Source organism: Chaetomium fimeti, assembly GCF_033439085.1.
Source record: "Chaetomium fimeti strain CBS 168.71 chromosome Unknown B0H64scaffold_3, whole genome shotgun sequence".
NCBI lineage: Eukaryota > Fungi > Ascomycota > Sordariomycetes > Sordariales > Chaetomiaceae > Chaetomium > Chaetomium fimeti.
Window position 1 is genome coordinate 2,003,363 of NW_026944331.1, and position 14,980 is coordinate 2,018,342.

At 58.2% G+C, this 14,980-nt stretch overlaps 6 protein-coding genes across 6 annotated transcripts; 3 read left to right on the forward strand and 3 right to left on the reverse strand.

Moving 5' to 3' along the window:
* The first annotated feature begins 312 nt into the window (after positions 1 to 312).
* Positions 313 to 1,979, forward strand: B0H64DRAFT_120541 (uncharacterized protein). Its single transcript, XM_062797939.1, has 2 exons — positions 313 to 635; positions 708 to 1,979. Exons 1-2 carry the CDS (start codon positions 605 to 607, stop codon positions 1,688 to 1,690), a joined length of 1,014 nt encoding a protein of 337 aa, XP_062660714.1. The 5' UTR covers positions 313 to 604; the 3' UTR covers positions 1,691 to 1,979.
* A 1-nt stretch (position 1,980) lies between these two features.
* Positions 1,981 to 4,220, reverse strand: B0H64DRAFT_120510 (dihydroxy-acid/6-phosphogluconate dehydratase). The gene is made up of 2 exons (XM_062797938.1): positions 3,805 to 4,220; positions 1,981 to 3,744 (listed from the first exon to the last, which is right to left on the reverse strand). Exons 1-2 carry the CDS (start codon positions 3,882 to 3,884, stop codon positions 2,022 to 2,024), a joined length of 1,803 nt encoding a protein of 600 aa, XP_062660715.1. The 5' UTR covers positions 3,885 to 4,220; the 3' UTR covers positions 1,981 to 2,021.
* Positions 4,062 to 5,518, reverse strand: B0H64DRAFT_391570 (Clp protease-domain-containing protein). The gene is made up of 4 exons (XM_062803484.1): positions 5,332 to 5,518; positions 5,266 to 5,284; positions 5,181 to 5,206; positions 4,062 to 5,130 (listed from the first exon to the last, which is right to left on the reverse strand). Exons 1-4 carry the CDS (start codon positions 5,470 to 5,472, stop codon positions 4,558 to 4,560), a joined length of 759 nt encoding a protein of 252 aa, XP_062660716.1. The 5' UTR covers positions 5,473 to 5,518; the 3' UTR covers positions 4,062 to 4,557.
* A 445-nt stretch (positions 5,519 to 5,963) lies between these two features.
* B0H64DRAFT_416391 (uncharacterized protein) lies at positions 5,964 to 7,112 on the forward strand (the record flags this gene model as incomplete). The annotated part of the gene is made up of 2 exons (XM_062805164.1): positions 5,964 to 6,072; positions 6,127 to 7,112. 2 exons carry the CDS (start codon positions 5,964 to 5,966, stop codon positions 7,110 to 7,112), a joined length of 1,095 nt encoding a protein of 364 aa, XP_062660717.1.
* Positions 7,113 to 7,922: 810 nt separating this feature from the next.
* B0H64DRAFT_391575 (eukaryotic and archaeal DNA primase, large subunit-domain-containing protein) lies at positions 7,923 to 10,181 on the forward strand. The gene is made up of 4 exons (XM_062803485.1): positions 7,923 to 8,187; positions 8,262 to 8,812; positions 8,885 to 9,492; positions 9,641 to 10,181. Exons 1-4 carry the CDS (start codon positions 8,016 to 8,018, stop codon positions 9,819 to 9,821), a joined length of 1,512 nt encoding a protein of 503 aa, XP_062660718.1. The 5' UTR covers positions 7,923 to 8,015; the 3' UTR covers positions 9,822 to 10,181.
* Positions 10,182 to 13,082: 2,901 nt separating this feature from the next.
* B0H64DRAFT_120682 (uncharacterized protein) lies at positions 13,083 to 14,581 on the reverse strand. Its single transcript, XM_062797941.1, has 3 exons — positions 14,010 to 14,581; positions 13,635 to 13,893; positions 13,083 to 13,364 (listed from the first exon to the last, which is right to left on the reverse strand). Exons 1-3 carry the CDS (start codon positions 14,317 to 14,319, stop codon positions 13,298 to 13,300), a joined length of 636 nt encoding a protein of 211 aa, XP_062660719.1. The 5' UTR covers positions 14,320 to 14,581; the 3' UTR covers positions 13,083 to 13,297.
* Between the last annotated feature and the right edge of the window lie 399 nt (positions 14,582 to 14,980).

A 14,980-nucleotide genomic window follows, 5' to 3' on the forward strand; every position in this document is an offset into this window, starting at 1 on the left:
AGTGCACAAGCAAGTAGGAGGAGAGGAGCAAAGCCCCATGCGCAGATATGGTTGTCGGCAACGTCGTGAATAATGAGGGGGGTCCTTGTCTGGCGCAGTTATTTGCTCCTCTCCGCAATGGGTGTGGCGCAGATTGCTGGATGCTCAGTTTATCAACAATCACCCCGGCAACCAAACAAAAGTCGGAGATCCAATCATTACGAGGTGCATGCCGTGGGGTTGGTTTGGATGTCGGGTTAGGGTTGGCTCTTTGCTGCATTTGGAATGCCCGCCGCCACTTGCTCTGACGCACGAGCCATGTCAGATCCCCTTCACATGCAACAAGGCTCCCAATGCACCCCACCGACTCCAAAAGTTATGCCCAGGGACAAGGGACAGGGACAGCTGTCTCCGTCAAGTCAACCACCGCTCAAGTTGGAAACCCATCTTTTGTCGGGCCATCCAAATCGTCACCAACAGCTTTTCTCTGAACAGCTGCTGCGACAACTCGAAACACACATGCGACCATAAAGCCAACGCAACGGCCTGCACGCCATATTTTCTTTGACTGTGTTTAGACACCGACGGCCAACAGCAAGCAAGCGATCTCGAGGCCGTGGCCATCATGGAGAAGTTCTCTCAGTTTCGCGATAGAGGTAACCCAAGCTGGCTCCTCCTATTCCCCCACCTCATTTAATTATATCGTCAACTAACACTTAACTCAATAGGCTCCGGCATCTCCCCCTTCCTACCCGTGACGACGCCGTCCTCGATCCCAGCCACCATCTTCCACGCGATCCTCTTCCTCACCCGCCTGCCCTTCTTCCTCACCTACGCAACCGCCTACTTCCTCGTCCTGCATCACCTCCCCTTCCTGCCCACAGTCGCGCGCAAGCTCCTGCTCTGGTCACTGCTCGCGATCCCGGGCGTGTGGTGGGTAGACCTGCAGCTGGACGGGGTGAAGCGCGGCTCGCTGAGCCAGCAGCCGCGGTCGCGCGTGCCGCACCCGCGCTCCATCATCGCGGCCAACTGCACCTCGCCCATCGACGCCCTCTACCTCGCCGCCGTCTTCGACCCCATCTTCGTCGCCTCCCACCCAGCCTCCCGCAAGGTCCGCCAGATCAGCCTGCTCGCCGCCATCGCCGCCGCCCTCTCCCCCGCCGCCCAGCTCTGCTCCCTCGAAGAGTGGGAACAGCAACCACAAGAACTAACCGACCTACGCGCCCTCATAACCCGCCACCCGGACCGCGTGGTCGCCGTGTTCCCGGAGTGCGGCACGACCAACGGCCGGGGGATCCTGCCGCTGGGCCCCGCCCTGCTGGCCGCGCCCGCCGACAGCGCCATCTTCCCACTCAGCCTGCGCTACGCGCCCCCCGACGTCACCACCCCCGTCCTGGGGTACGCCGGGTGGGCCGGGTTTGTGTGGAAGCTGCTGGGCCGCCCGACGCATTGCGTCCGCGTGCGCATCGCCGAGGCCGTGCACAACACTACGGCTGCGCCGAACGGGGTTTCGGGTCGCGGTGCTGCTGCTGTTGGTGGTGGTGCGTTGGGTGGTGAGTGGGAGGGGCGCGCGGAGGACCGGCCGACTGCGGAGGAGCAACAGTTGCTGGATCGCATTGGGGAGGCGTTGGCGAGGTTGGGGAGGGTGAAGAGGGTTGGGCTGACGTTGAGGCGGAAGAAGGAGTTTTTGGCTGCTTGGGCGAAGAGGTGATGGTGTGGAGAGAGGTGTTTGCTCGGGGAACAAGGGATGACTTATATGCTGTGTCATAGGTCGAAGCGTGATATGCTTGGACCGGTTGTTGTATCTGTTCAACTTTCAGAGCGACGGTGATCGCCGCTGGGTGGTTCAACACAAAAACGAATAACATGACGATTAAATCCTAGATTGCTGACCCGGTATCCCTTTTAATCACCGGCCAGACAGTGTATCGCGAGCGCCTTTTCCAGCCCAGACACACAAACACATCTGTACAATCAGGAGATTCGAAACACCAGCCCCCACGCTCCCCCACAACTTTCCCCATACCCTCCTTCTAATACCGTTATGCCTTGTCGGTGACACACCCTTGGCTAGCATCGCTGACCAGGGCGGCGTACTTCTTCAGGGTACCGCGCTTCGCCCTGGGCTCGGGGGCCTTCCACTCGGACCTGCGCTTGTCCATCTCGGCGGCGGGCACCTCGAGGTCGAGGACGCGCTTGTCGGCGTCGATGACGATCTTGTCGCCGTCGCGGACCAGGCCGATGGGCCCGCCCTCCATGGCCTCGGGCACGATGTGGCCGATCAGGAAGCCGTGGCTGCCGCCGGAGAAGCGGCCGTCGGTGATGAGGGCGACGTCCTGGCCGAGCCCGGCGCCCATGATGGCCGAGCTGGGCTTGAGCATCTCGGGCATGCCGGGCCCGCCCTTGGGGCCCTCGTACCGGATCACCACCACCGTCTTCTCGCCCTTCTTGATCTCGCCCCGCTCCAGCGCCTCGATGAAGGCGTCCTCGTAGTCGTACACCTTGGCCGTGCCCTCGAACCGGAGCCCCTCCTTGCCCGTGATCTTGCCCACCGACCCGCCGGGGGCCAGCGACCCGCGCAGGATCTGGATGTGGCCCGTCGGCTTGAGCGGGTTGCTCAGCGGCCGGATGATGGGCTGGTCGTCGGGGAAGCCGGGCAGGTCGGCCACGTTCTCCTTCATGGTCTTGCCCGTCACGGTGATGCCCGAGCCGTCGAGGAGTCCCTCCTTGAGGAGGAACTTGAGCAGCGCCGGGGTGCCGCCGATCTTGAACAGGTCCTCCATGACGTACTTGCCCGAGGGCTTCAGGTCGGCCAGCAGGGGGGTGCGGTCGGAGACGGCCTGGAAGTCGTCGACGGTGAGCTTGATGCCGACCGAGTCGGCGATGGCGATGAGGTGCAGCACGGCGTTGGTGCTGCCGCCCAGCACGCCGACGACGATCATGGCGTTCTCGAACGCCTGCCGCGTTAGGATGTCGCTGGGCCGGATGTTCTCACGGAGGATGTTCTTGACGGCCTCGCCCACGCCCTCGCACTCGGCCTTCTTGCGCGCGTCCTCGGCCGGGAAGCTGCTGCTGCCGGGGAGGGTCATGCCGAGGGTCTCAATCGCCGAGGCCATGGTGTTGGCCGTGTACATGCCACCACAAGCGCCACCGCCGGGGCAGGCGTTGCGGATGATGTCGAAGCGCTCCTTCTCGTTGATCTCCCCCGAGAGGAACTGGCCGTACGCCTGGAAGGCGCTAACAATGTCGATGGGATCGCCCTTCATGGTGCAGCCCGGCTTGATGGTGCCGCCGTACACCATGATGCTAGGCCTGTTGACACGTCCCATGGCGATCAGGACACCAGGCATGTTCTTGTCGCAACCAGGCAGCGAGACGTTGGCGTCATACCACTGCCCCTGCATGACCGTCTCGATGCTGTCGGCGATGATCTCTCTGCTCTGTAAGCTGTAGCGCATGCCCGTGGTACCCATGCTAATACCGTCTGAGACACCAATGGTGTTGAAACGCATGGGAACAAGCCCGGCCTTCTCGATGCTGTCGCGAACAAGACTCGAGAGGCCCATCAGGTGCATGTTGCAGGGGTTGCCCTCGTACCAGACAGACGAGATACCGACTTGGGCCTTGGACATGTCTGCCTCATTCAAACCGGTGGCGTAGAGCATAGCCTGCGAGGCGCCCTGGGACTTGGGTTGTGTGATGGTGGCGGACACCCGGTTGAGCTTCTCGTCGGCATATCGGCGGGGTGTTGTGGATAGAAGGCGGCTAGAGGCATGGGTGAGTTTGTGCCCCTATGAGAAGTGACATCGCCTTGCCTCGACATACAACTGATTCCTAGAGGGTAGGGCCCGGCTCGTAGCCAGGGCCCTGGGAGTGCCAGTGCGCAGAAGAGACGGCGAGAGCATGACGCTCGATCAGAGGAAGAAACGAAGACGAGACAAAAATAGCAACGGGATGAGGTGAAAAAGGTTAAGGCGTATCTGAATCACCCTAGAGCCACCAAGACCAGCCAATTGACCCTCTAGTGATGTTTGAAGAGTGAGTTGTCTTGAGAAATTGGAACCCGACTCGAACTTTTGGGCGAAGTCGGAGCTAAAATAATAGTTGTGTTCCCAAGTCACAGGGACAGAGACAAGGGTCCCCGCGGGATCCCCGCAACAGCTGCATCGAATTACAAGCTTCCCGATTGGCTTATGGGGAAAAGTGTCAAGGAGCTTTGACGTTCCTGTGACTCGACATGCAACGAGAGAGAAGAGGAGAGAGTGCATCGACAGGATTCTTCTCCCACCGGATATTCAACCCCGGGAACCTTGCTTCTTCCACCAGCCTAGATCCTCGGTGTTGCACTCTCTAACAAACTCACTGTCTAGTCCAGGCCAGGACCTTCAACAACACCACCATCCGCCCCCGAATAGGTACCTTGATGCCGATGGTGAAGACCAGCGCGGTGACCGCAGTTAAGTGGAAACCTGGTTCCTTCCATGCACGTCGTCGCTCTTCGCTGTTATCTCGGAACGCGAAGCGGTCCTGTGCACCACTCCCCCTCCATCTTGCGCCCTGTCATTGACCATGCATGCATCATGGCTTCACCTTCCCGTCGCCGATCCCGGGCTTGTCGTCCCCCTTCTCTCTCTTATGCAGGATTTCGTCCACGATCCCCATCTCCTTGGCCTCTTCGGCAGTCAAGTACTTGTCCCGCTCCATCATGTCGTTGACAGCCTGCACGTCGTATTTCTCGTAGCCGAGCGACTTGTTGATATGCCTTTGCACGATCTTGTTGATCTGCTCCCGTAGCCTCTGAATCTGAGTCGCGTAGATCAAGATATCGGCGGCCTGCCCGCGGGTCCCGCCCAAGGGCTGATGCACCATGATGGAGCTATGCGGAAGAGCGTATCGCTTCCCAGGCTGGCCGCCGATCAGGAGGATGGCAGCCATAGATGCTGCGCCGCCCACGCATACGGTCGAGACGGGCGACTTGATGTAGGTCATGGTGTCGTAAATGGCGAGCCCCGAGCTCACCTCACCGCCGGGAGAGTTGATGTACATGGTGATGGGCTTGTCCGGGTTGTCCGACTCGAGCCATAGCAATTGGGCGACAATCGCTGCCGATACGGTGTCGTCGATGGCTCCGTTAAGGCATACTATGCGTTCCTATCCGGGTCAGAGTTGCGCCGATGGCGTCGGGCAGGGTTTACACTGACTTGCAACAACTTGGAAAAGATGTCGGCTTCGGGGTGTGGTTAGTGCCAATTGAGAGGTCGAAGACGTTTCTGAACTAGAACTCACATGTCCGCCAACCCCCGGACTGACCTATTAGCAATGCGACAACACGGGTGGCTCGAGACAACCTACTGTGACCTCGGTGATGTATGGCATCGGGATGCCGCCGGTGGGTGGCATTGCCACCCCAGGCGCGCTAAACTGGGAGAATCTCCGGCATTGTCGCGCGCCTATCCCATTTAGGAGGCGTAATGCTGTTCTTTGGGTATTCATGTTATGTTGGTGAAGTGGGTGGATTTGGAGTACCTCTCCTGCCGTGGTGGGAGGAGTGAAAGGCGGGCACCGTAACGGCCGACCAAATCAATGGCTGAAGTGGAGTGGAGCTGGCTGCGTCGCCAAGAAAGTTCAAGGGAGGATCCCGCCTCTTGGCATGTATATTCCACTTCGAGGTTCAATTATTCGAGATCACCTTCACACTCAGGCCTCATAACCAACAATCATCCAAAAAACTTGAAACCGGCTCCGTCATGCAAGCCATATGTCGAAGCTGGCACAGACCATCACTATACCCCACCATTTATCATGGGGCATGCCGGGCCCCGGGTGCTAGAGGTTCTCACAACAGCAACATCAACAATGATGCGGAACCACAGACCTCGCAAGATGACCACTCCGTCTCGGATGATGTCTACTCGAATGTACAAGTAGATCCAGAAGCGAAGACAGTAGATACCGCTGTTGGGGAACTACCCATATCCCCGTTGATGGACCCAGCATTCCATGAGGCTAGGCAGAGATTCACCACGCCCAAACCGCGACAGATTGAGCACAAGCCGACCAAATGGCAACAACACTTGGCCCGCAATCCCTACGGTAATACTCCGTGCGTCTTTGAGTCTATCTAGATATTCTCTAACCTGCCTCTAGCCCAAGCTCTGGCCAGACCTGTACGGAAATGTCCCCTTACCGGCGTCGCCCTCCCCGCCTTCTTCCTTCAGCGCTTTAATCTCATCGCACACCCAGAGACAAACGTCCCTTGGTTTGTGCCTGACAATCTGGAGACAAAGGTCCCAGCCGCTCCCACAGTTGCCGAGCCCGAAACAGTCGGACCCGGGTCAGAACCAGCCACTCACACAACGGCCGAACCTGAAGCTTCAGAAACGGTCCACCCCGAGCCCGAACCAGCCGAGCCGCCGTCACCGGAGGCGGCACAGGATCCACCGGAGTCGGCCGAGGCAGAGCTGAAAGCGGACAAGTCAGCCGCGCAGACAGAAGATGCTGACAAGACAGGCCCTGGTGCATACACGCTTGCTAGTCAACGGCTGCTTCAAGAACTGCAGCGGGACAAGTCCCCGTACTTCAGGGGTCAAAAAAGACTCCTCCGCATGAGCCAATATGGGCAATCCAAATCCGGCACTCTCCTAAACCAGGCCAATTGGCGCAGCGATATGGACACGGTCTTGCTGGAAATTATGCGCAGGCGCGTTGTTGAGCGACTCTGCTACTTTTCAAACATGGTCACAGGCTCCGAACGGAAGTATCTCACCAAGTGCGAGCCCTGGAACAATGTCAAGGACCGCAAACATCGGGGATGTCTGCTATATCTAGGCCCCCCGGATGGTAATCCGTCTTCGGAGCCCGCTTCCGAGTATGTTCCGCCGAGGTTGTCGACAATGGATATGGGCCCCGTGCGGTTTGGGGCGAAGCTCGCGGTTCACAATCTGCGTGAGCTTTTGGGGGAAAAGCACCTCAGCGAGCTGAGGCAGCAGGAACTGCTTCAGGATGGGTCTCTGTATCTGCTGGGCAGGAAAGCGACCGTTCCTCTGCAGATGCTGCTGTGGAAACTCCAGGGGTACATGGCGTGGGGAGAACAAGCGGATACGGCAAAAGCAGACGGCGACTCGGCACAATAAACGCCAGCAACGGTCATTTTTTTATGTTGGCAACGGTCCCCGGAAAGATTTGGGGAACCCCACCCTCGATCGGAAAACTGACCTCGCCGTTTGTACAAGGCTATCGAAGGCGGTTGCTCGATGGGATGGGCTAAATTAAAGCACCATACCGTTGATGGCAGTATCGCTAGAGATGGCGAAGCCGGCGTGGTTTCGGGCAAATGTTGTACGACAGCACTCTCGTCCCACGCCGTGGATGAAAGTCCGGTGAATACATCGAGGAGCCCGGACAGGGCTGATGAACTCAATTCTACTGATATGCCTATACGATTCTGCGAAGAAAGAGTTGACTGAATGGGAGGGGGTAGGGAAGGTGCGGCATCGGGCGGTTACATAATTCGGACGAAAAGGGGGGAAGGTATACAAAAACAAACGGGAAATCTACAACTAGGAATCGAAAAAGGAAGACTGTGGTCATTCTCCGGCCCCGGAGCGGTCTTGCGTCACGGGGGGAAATCGACGAGGTTCACTCTTACCACTGCACTACCGAGGTGGTTTCGTAGTGGTTGAAAACTAGCAACTAAAATGTAAATTATATAGCACCGTCCTTGCAGGCACTCTTGTCACGACCTTGTGCCTAACACTGCCATCCTGAAAATTTCGGCAGTGAACTCACACCCATGGCTATCCTGAAGACGAGAGTCGTCACGGCTGGGAATGGGAACTCGCAAAGGAATAGGGTTAGGGTTGTTTATCAAGCACTCCGACACGCCGATTGGGCCACTTTAATTGTGCCCCAAGAAAGCGCGTCGCGGCGCGTCTCCCCATTGCGGGACCGTTTTTGCCCGAGTCCATCCACATCGGCGACGACCCCAAGCAAGAATCAAGAGTTCCGTTGGAGACCAAAGCCACGTAGCCTCCACAATGAACCGCATCGACATCAAAAAGCGAAATGTCGACCACCGAAAGAAGCAGTTCGCGGGTCCTGCGTACAAGGAGACGCAGTATCCGCACCGCCTAAACTTTTACGCAACACCACCCACCGCCGACATTACCCTCGAACAGTTTGAGCAATGGGCGATAAACAGGCTACGAGGTCAGTGTACAAACATATAGACGAGGACAGTCGGTCACTCCCAATACCAATACTGACCGGCCATGGCGCTCCAGTCCTCGCCGAACTCGAAGCATGTTCCTTCCGCAACAAAACCCCCGCCGAGACGGCCCTGCACATGAAGCCGCTCCTCGACAAGTACCTCCCGCTAGACGCCACTAGCTCAAACAGCTCGGAGCTGCACCTGCAGCGCCAGCGGGACCACTACAGCCACTTCATCCTGCGGCTGGCCTTCGCGTCGACCGAGGACCTGCGGCGGCGCTTCGCCCGCGTCGAGACCATGTTGTTCCGCCTGCGCTTCCAGACGGACGACTCGCGCGAGCGCGCCGCCTTTGTGAGCGGGCTCAACCTCGACTGGGAGCCCGTGTCGGATGCGGAGAAACGCGAGCTGGCGCCCCAGCTGGCGACTACCATCGGGTTCGGGTACGGCAAGCGCGCCCAGCAGGTGCTGGACGAGGACTGGTGCAAGGTCGACTGGACGCGCGTGCCTGATCTAGTGGAGGCGCGCAAGGTGTATGTCAAGGCGGGCAAGGCGTACGTGCCCGGGAGGGAGCAGCAGAGCATGGTGTTGAATGCGTACACGAAGCGGTTGGCGCAGGCGTTAGAGGTGGGCATACACACACACGCACACACGAGAATTTCGTTTTAGGTGTGTGCTGTCGACTAACAAACCCTACAGCTCACAGCCCGCGCGCTCCCGCGATTAGACGAAGACGACCGCCTCGCGCCAATCCTCGACCACCTCTCCAAGAACTTCGTCGCGCCAGACGCGAGCTACACGGGCTCCGGGGCGGCGATCGAGGGCGCCGAGATCACGGCGCGCAACATGGACAACCTATCACAGCACTTCCCGATGTGCATGACGCACCTGCACCGGTCGCTCCGGCGGGACGCGCACCTCAAGCACTTCGGGCGGCTGCAGTACACGCTCTTCCTCAAGGGCATCGGGCTCAACCTGGAGGAGTGCCTGGTCTTCTGGCGGTCCGGGTTCAGCAAGATCACGGACGACACCTTCAACAAGGAGTACCGCTACAACGTGCGGCACGTCTACGGCGACGTCGGCGGCGACTCCAACCGCCGCAGCGGCGGCTACAGCCCCTACAGCTGCCAGAAGATCCTCACCGAGCACGCCCCGGGGCCCGGCGACGCCCACGGCTGCCCCTACCGCCACTTCTCCCTCGAGAACCTGACCACCCTGCTCCGCGCCTCGGGCGTCGGCGACCGCGCCGTCCTGCAGGGCGTCAAGGAGGATAAGGACAGCCAGAAGTTTCACATGGCGTGTAACCGGTATGTCCTTTTTTTTGTTATATCCATCTGACATGTGTCACGTCACGTCACGCACGTCACGTCACGCACGCGCGTCTGCCCCTTTTTTCATTTTTATTTTTAGGGCGGAAAGAGTACGTAAGCTAACGCAAATTGGGGGTGGTTGCAGTGTGTTTGAGCATTTGCACAAGACGGAGATGAAACGGGCCAAAGAGGAGGGTGTCATGACGGCGGCGCAGCTCGAGACCATTGTGCACCCGAACGAGTACTTCAAGCGGAGCTATCTGCTGAAGAATATGGACGGCGGGAAGTCACAAAAGGAGAAGGGGGATGTCAAGATGGAAGGGTGATAGTGATGGTGATTGATGGGATGGGGATGGGATGGGATGGCTCGGAAGTGAGAGGTGACAAAGTCGTCGAGACCGACCGAATGGTGGCTCAGGTGGGAGGGTCAGCTGTGTCGGCACCTGACCCCCACCACTTTATGTTGTGTTGAAAGAGCGTGGGATGGATTCGGGATGGTGGTGTTGTGGTGTCGGATTTGGTTGGCTTTGGCACCCGTCCCAGGCTGCCGGTGTTGGGCTTTTACATACAACATACAGAATATAACCGCTGGCATGTGAATGCGCAGGGCGTAAGCACGAGGGAAGGGTCAGGCGTTGCCTCACACTTTCAACAAATGGAACTTATCAGATTCCAATCGGCCTTGGAGAAGCCGTGGTGCCGTGACAGCCTCACCTTGGCACACCGACTCGAGACCGAGCCCGAATGGATGGTGTGTGAGGGAACAAACGGTCGGCCGTTCGCGGTTCCGTTGAGTTCGCCGTCGCAGCTTTTCGATGGATTATTACGTGAGATGGTGTAACGAATTACCGTCACAATTACTCCGGTCGCAGCGAGAATCGAGACCGTGATCGAACTTTCGATCCCTCGCCCCCTTGCGTCGATTCAAGAAACGTGCCGCAGCAAACGGCCATCGAAGAACGGATCGGCTGCGACGCTGGAGTCAAGATCCCCACGGGGATCCAGAGTGGAAACACTTTCTGGAAAGACAAAGCAGGAAATGATGACGGTTTTTTTCCGCCCCATCAGCTTGATGAACCTACCAAACCTTGTGTTTTTGTGGGCGGCCCCCCATTAACGGTCCGCTCGGCGCCATCCGAAAACTTGACAAAATGCATGCGGTCCTGCCAGGATTTCTGGGCTTTTCCATTGTTATTGTTGATGTCGTTGAGACTCCGGACGTTTTGGTCCGGAGTGTTGTTTCCGATGGAGTTTGCGTGCTCTTGGCCTTGTTTTGCCCTACTTTCCTTGCTGTCTGGCTTTTGACTGTGGCGTTTTGAGGGGATTCACACTTCTCAAAGGCTTCCCGGGGAAGGTCGGGCCGCGTTCGGTCATCGTTATTAACATCCCGTCGTTGGCTTGGAATTGTTCGCTCCGGTAAGTATTGTCGGTCCTCCGGTCCGATCAAAAAGACGGGATACTAGGTAGGTACCTAGTTACCGTGTTACCCCAACTTGACAACGTCCATGCCTCCGCTGGGGACACCTGTCCGTTGTTGTCGTGCTGTGCTCGTGTGACGATCGAAAGTGTGCTAACTGGACCAACCAAGCCCCGTGTGTTTCTGACGTCTTGCAATGTCTAAATCATGATGTCTTGCACGAACAAGGTCTCGGGTTGGCGTCGGAAATGATGTCTAGCCCCACGGATCGAGGGGAATCGGGGCGATCGAGGGCCACACTTGTCGGAATAACACACCCACGTCTCCACGTATCCCAGTTAGCGCTATCTCGCGTGTCTTTTTAACTACCGTGGCCTACACAGTAGTATGATCTCAAAGCAACGGCGGACGTAGGGTAGGATGCGGCATGAGGTCATCTGGCGGGTCGCTGAAGGGTTGAGAGTGGGATTTGTTGTTGATGGGTCCCCATCTCCGTTTCTTCCGGCCTTGTCCGTTGAGTCCGTGTCCCGGGCGAGTAGGTGAGCGAGTCACCTCGTGTAGGTTTGCGAGTTCGTGCTAGTGTAACCGTCCCGGCGCTGGCGCGGCCAACAGGCATGAACGCGGGCCCGCGCCGATCATGACCGAAGATGCCGTCCCGGGCCTAGAACGGGCTAGAGTGGAGAAGAAATTGCCTCCGAGTCTCCCTACCTAGGTGAACGTCATCGACGACAGATCATTGAATCACCGATGCCGACCCTACAAACGACGGGGCGCCCGCGAAGAATGAACGTGGTCCGGTGGAGGTTTGGGGGGTTGCTACTGTACCTTGCCTCCTTACCTTGAGCTCGGTAGCATCTGAAAGCGAGAACCTTCCGAGCTAGGAGTCGTAAATTCGGAGCTGAGATTCCATGTAGGTCGTTCCCTTGCCGCATAGCCTGATAGCGGCATGCTGCATTGATGACTGGCTGTTTTCAGTAAAGTGCCCCTACAACATTGTAGGTGCTAACTTGACAAGATGAATACTGTGTTATACAGATTAGGGACCGAGACACCTTTCTCAGCATCAAACATAATCGCTAACCCCGGTCGCCTCCAGCCAGAGGAAGTCTATTCAACTTAGGTTGCTGAAGGACCGGGAACGGTAACAATCCAATCTCGTTAAAAGAATTCCATGGGCGTAACCACACATTTGTTTCACCGTGCTACCATCCCCCATCTGAACACCACCAACTCTCACACAAGAAACATTCAACATCCAACAACCCAGGCCATGGGGCGCGCGGCGCGCGCCCCGGGGCCAACCCCAGCGCCGATCCTTCCCCACCTAACCAGCCGCATGTAAGTCCCAAAGTCGAACATTCCAACACCGGACAACACTCGCCTCGCGCGGGCGCCGGGTAGGTATCACAGACATGCAGACACGAAATGACGCTGCTGCGGCTGCGCCTTGCAGGAGGGGAGGAGGGTCAGCTCAGCACGTCCCACAGGCGAGTCCAGTAATCGAGCGCCCAAGACGCCACCCTCTCCCCTTTCATGCACAGGTAGCGAAAAAGCCAGCCAGGGTGGTTGGTGTAAAATGCAAATGAGACCGGGCAACGCTGTGCGTCGCGTCGCGGTCTGAAGCAGGCCGGCGACAGCGGAGGAAAAAGGGGAGGGGGGGGGGGGGGGGGGGGGTGGGCAGGATGCCAGAGTTGGGAGGTGGTTAAGGGCAAGCCCTGGAAGAGGGCCGGTGCCATTGGTTCGGGGCCGACGACTTCTGGCCGCAGAAGTTCCATTGGGGTGGTGAGCTGGCACTGCAGCGCCGTCCGCCCGGGGGGGTTGCAAGCTGCTGCTGCGTCTTTCCGCTTCGGGTTCAGTTGGCAGCACGGCACATGAGACGCTGGAAGGCTCGATTGGGTGCGGTTATTTAGCGCACGTCTCGCTGCCCGTGTGTGTGTGTGCTCTCGCTGCAGCATTGCGGACCGACCCCAGGTTTCATTAATTCAGCACGGAAAGGTTGGGGTCGACGAACACATCATCTGGGGAAGCGAACATGGCCACAGATGGCGCTTTACTCGGATGGTAGGGAACAGTGTTGGAGGTGGTGGTGGAACCATTTCGAAAATGTTGTTCCCATCGCTCATGGGCGAGGTTGCTAAGCTAGAGTACAGATTACATAGAGCCCGAACAAGGTGGTATAGCGTATCCATAATCCCGCATGCTCACAACCCGACCCAAAACGTTGCCCGATAGTGTTGGTATCCCGTGGCGCCCGCAAGTGCTGCCGTTCCATGTATTCCGTCCGCCCCGTTTTTTTTGGTGATGTCCCTTCCCCCCGCCCCTTTCCCAAAGACGCCGTCGCTGAAAGATCACAACCCAAATACAACAGGCCAACCCACAAATACCCTAGCGCTCGAGTAGAAAAGAAAGAAAGGAAAAAAGAGAACAAACACAGGAGGGGAAAGAAAGAAACCTCCGTCGGCCCGGGTAAACACAGAGCATCTTCGAGATGCAACGTGTGTGAAAGCGAGGCGTGTCCATGAAGAGTAAAAAGGCCGCAAAGCAAGACGCCGGCGTCCCCTTCCGGGCCTGGGCCCAGCCGCCCGTGCAGGGTGTTGTTGCAGGGCGTCGTCGCATGCGTCGACCCCTCTCGATTCTGTTTACCAAGATGAGCCAGGTGCGGACGAGTTGAAGCACGTCGACGTCAGCGGCTTGGCAAAGCCCAGGGGGTGGTATCGTGAACCCCACCATTGGCGGAAAAGGTGATGTTGCAAGTTGGGGCGAGTCGTGCTGCCCAATGGGGTGTCCGGGGTCCAAAGCCTGCAGCGGCCTGACGCACGATGATGATACCGCGCTGCAAGAAGGGAGATTGAGGGCCCTGGCTGTCGATTCGATGTGGTGTCGCGTTGTGGTGTGGAGAGGGAAGGGGAGCGGAGGGTTTTGCGACACAACCGGCGCTCTTGTCGACGCCCCGACTTGATAGATAGTTGCCAAACAGGTTGGAGGATAGAAAGCTGCGTCGATTACCGGACCTGCAATCACGGATGCGAAGGGCCGGCCCAGTCGCAAGCGAAGGTCGGTCGGTTGGGAGCTTTTTGCCTCCTGCGTTGGCGGGTTGTTTCGCCAGGGGTGTTTAGCCAAGACTGCCGAGGCGGAGGAGCCGGAGCAGCCGGAGGAGGCCGGCGACAAGCAAATGCCTGCGGCTTGCGACCCAACCTCGGACGGCCGAAAAGGCTGGCGGGTCCGGCAATCCGGAAATGCAGGTGTTGCCGGGGTTCTGAGGCCGCCGCACGATCCAGGGGTCCTTGTTCCCGCCACATCTCATATTTGTGAGACGAACGAGATCGTCCGGGATCTTGCAGCGCGAGGCCGCCCATCGAAGGCAGAAAACTGATGGCTGCGACGTTCGGCGTTCGGCGGTTAACCATGGTGTTTTTGCCCAGGGGAAGACTTCTTCCATTCTGCCCCAGGAAACCCCTGGTTCCATCACCGTCCGTCCGTCCGTCGTCTTCGTTTCCAAGCGTCCCCCCTTTGGGAACACCCTTCACGTGTAGCCAACCATCTTTGCGCAACGGTTGCAATAGTAAATGTTGGTGCCGATCTGGACCATGCCAGAGAGGCTCGGGTCGTCGGTCGAGGTCAGCTCTTCGGCGCGGGCGCACCTCAGGCAGCGGATGATGGCGACCTGGACTACCGGTCGGGATCCTGACTCCATGCTGGTCCGGGCGACGACTGTCGAGCTCATCGTGTTCGAAGACGGAAGATCCGAGTCGGATGATGAGTATGATGATGAGGAAGATGATGAAGACGAGGACGACACGCTGCCTGTATATGGGACCTGTGGTGGGCGTGTTGCAGCAGTGGACATTGTGGGCAAAAAGCGTCGGCTAGAGGGTATGCTGGTTTATCTAGCAATTTGAGGCCGAAGCCAGGAAGGAACCATTGGATAGATATGGAGGTGTTGGTTGTTGAAGTCTGGGCGTGTTCTAGATGGCAGGGTGCGAGTTGCAAAGTTGGAGGGGGGTGTCGCTGCTTTATTTGGGGGAACAGTGGATTTGCGGGAGGTGGGCTGGGCCAGACCAAGGCCCG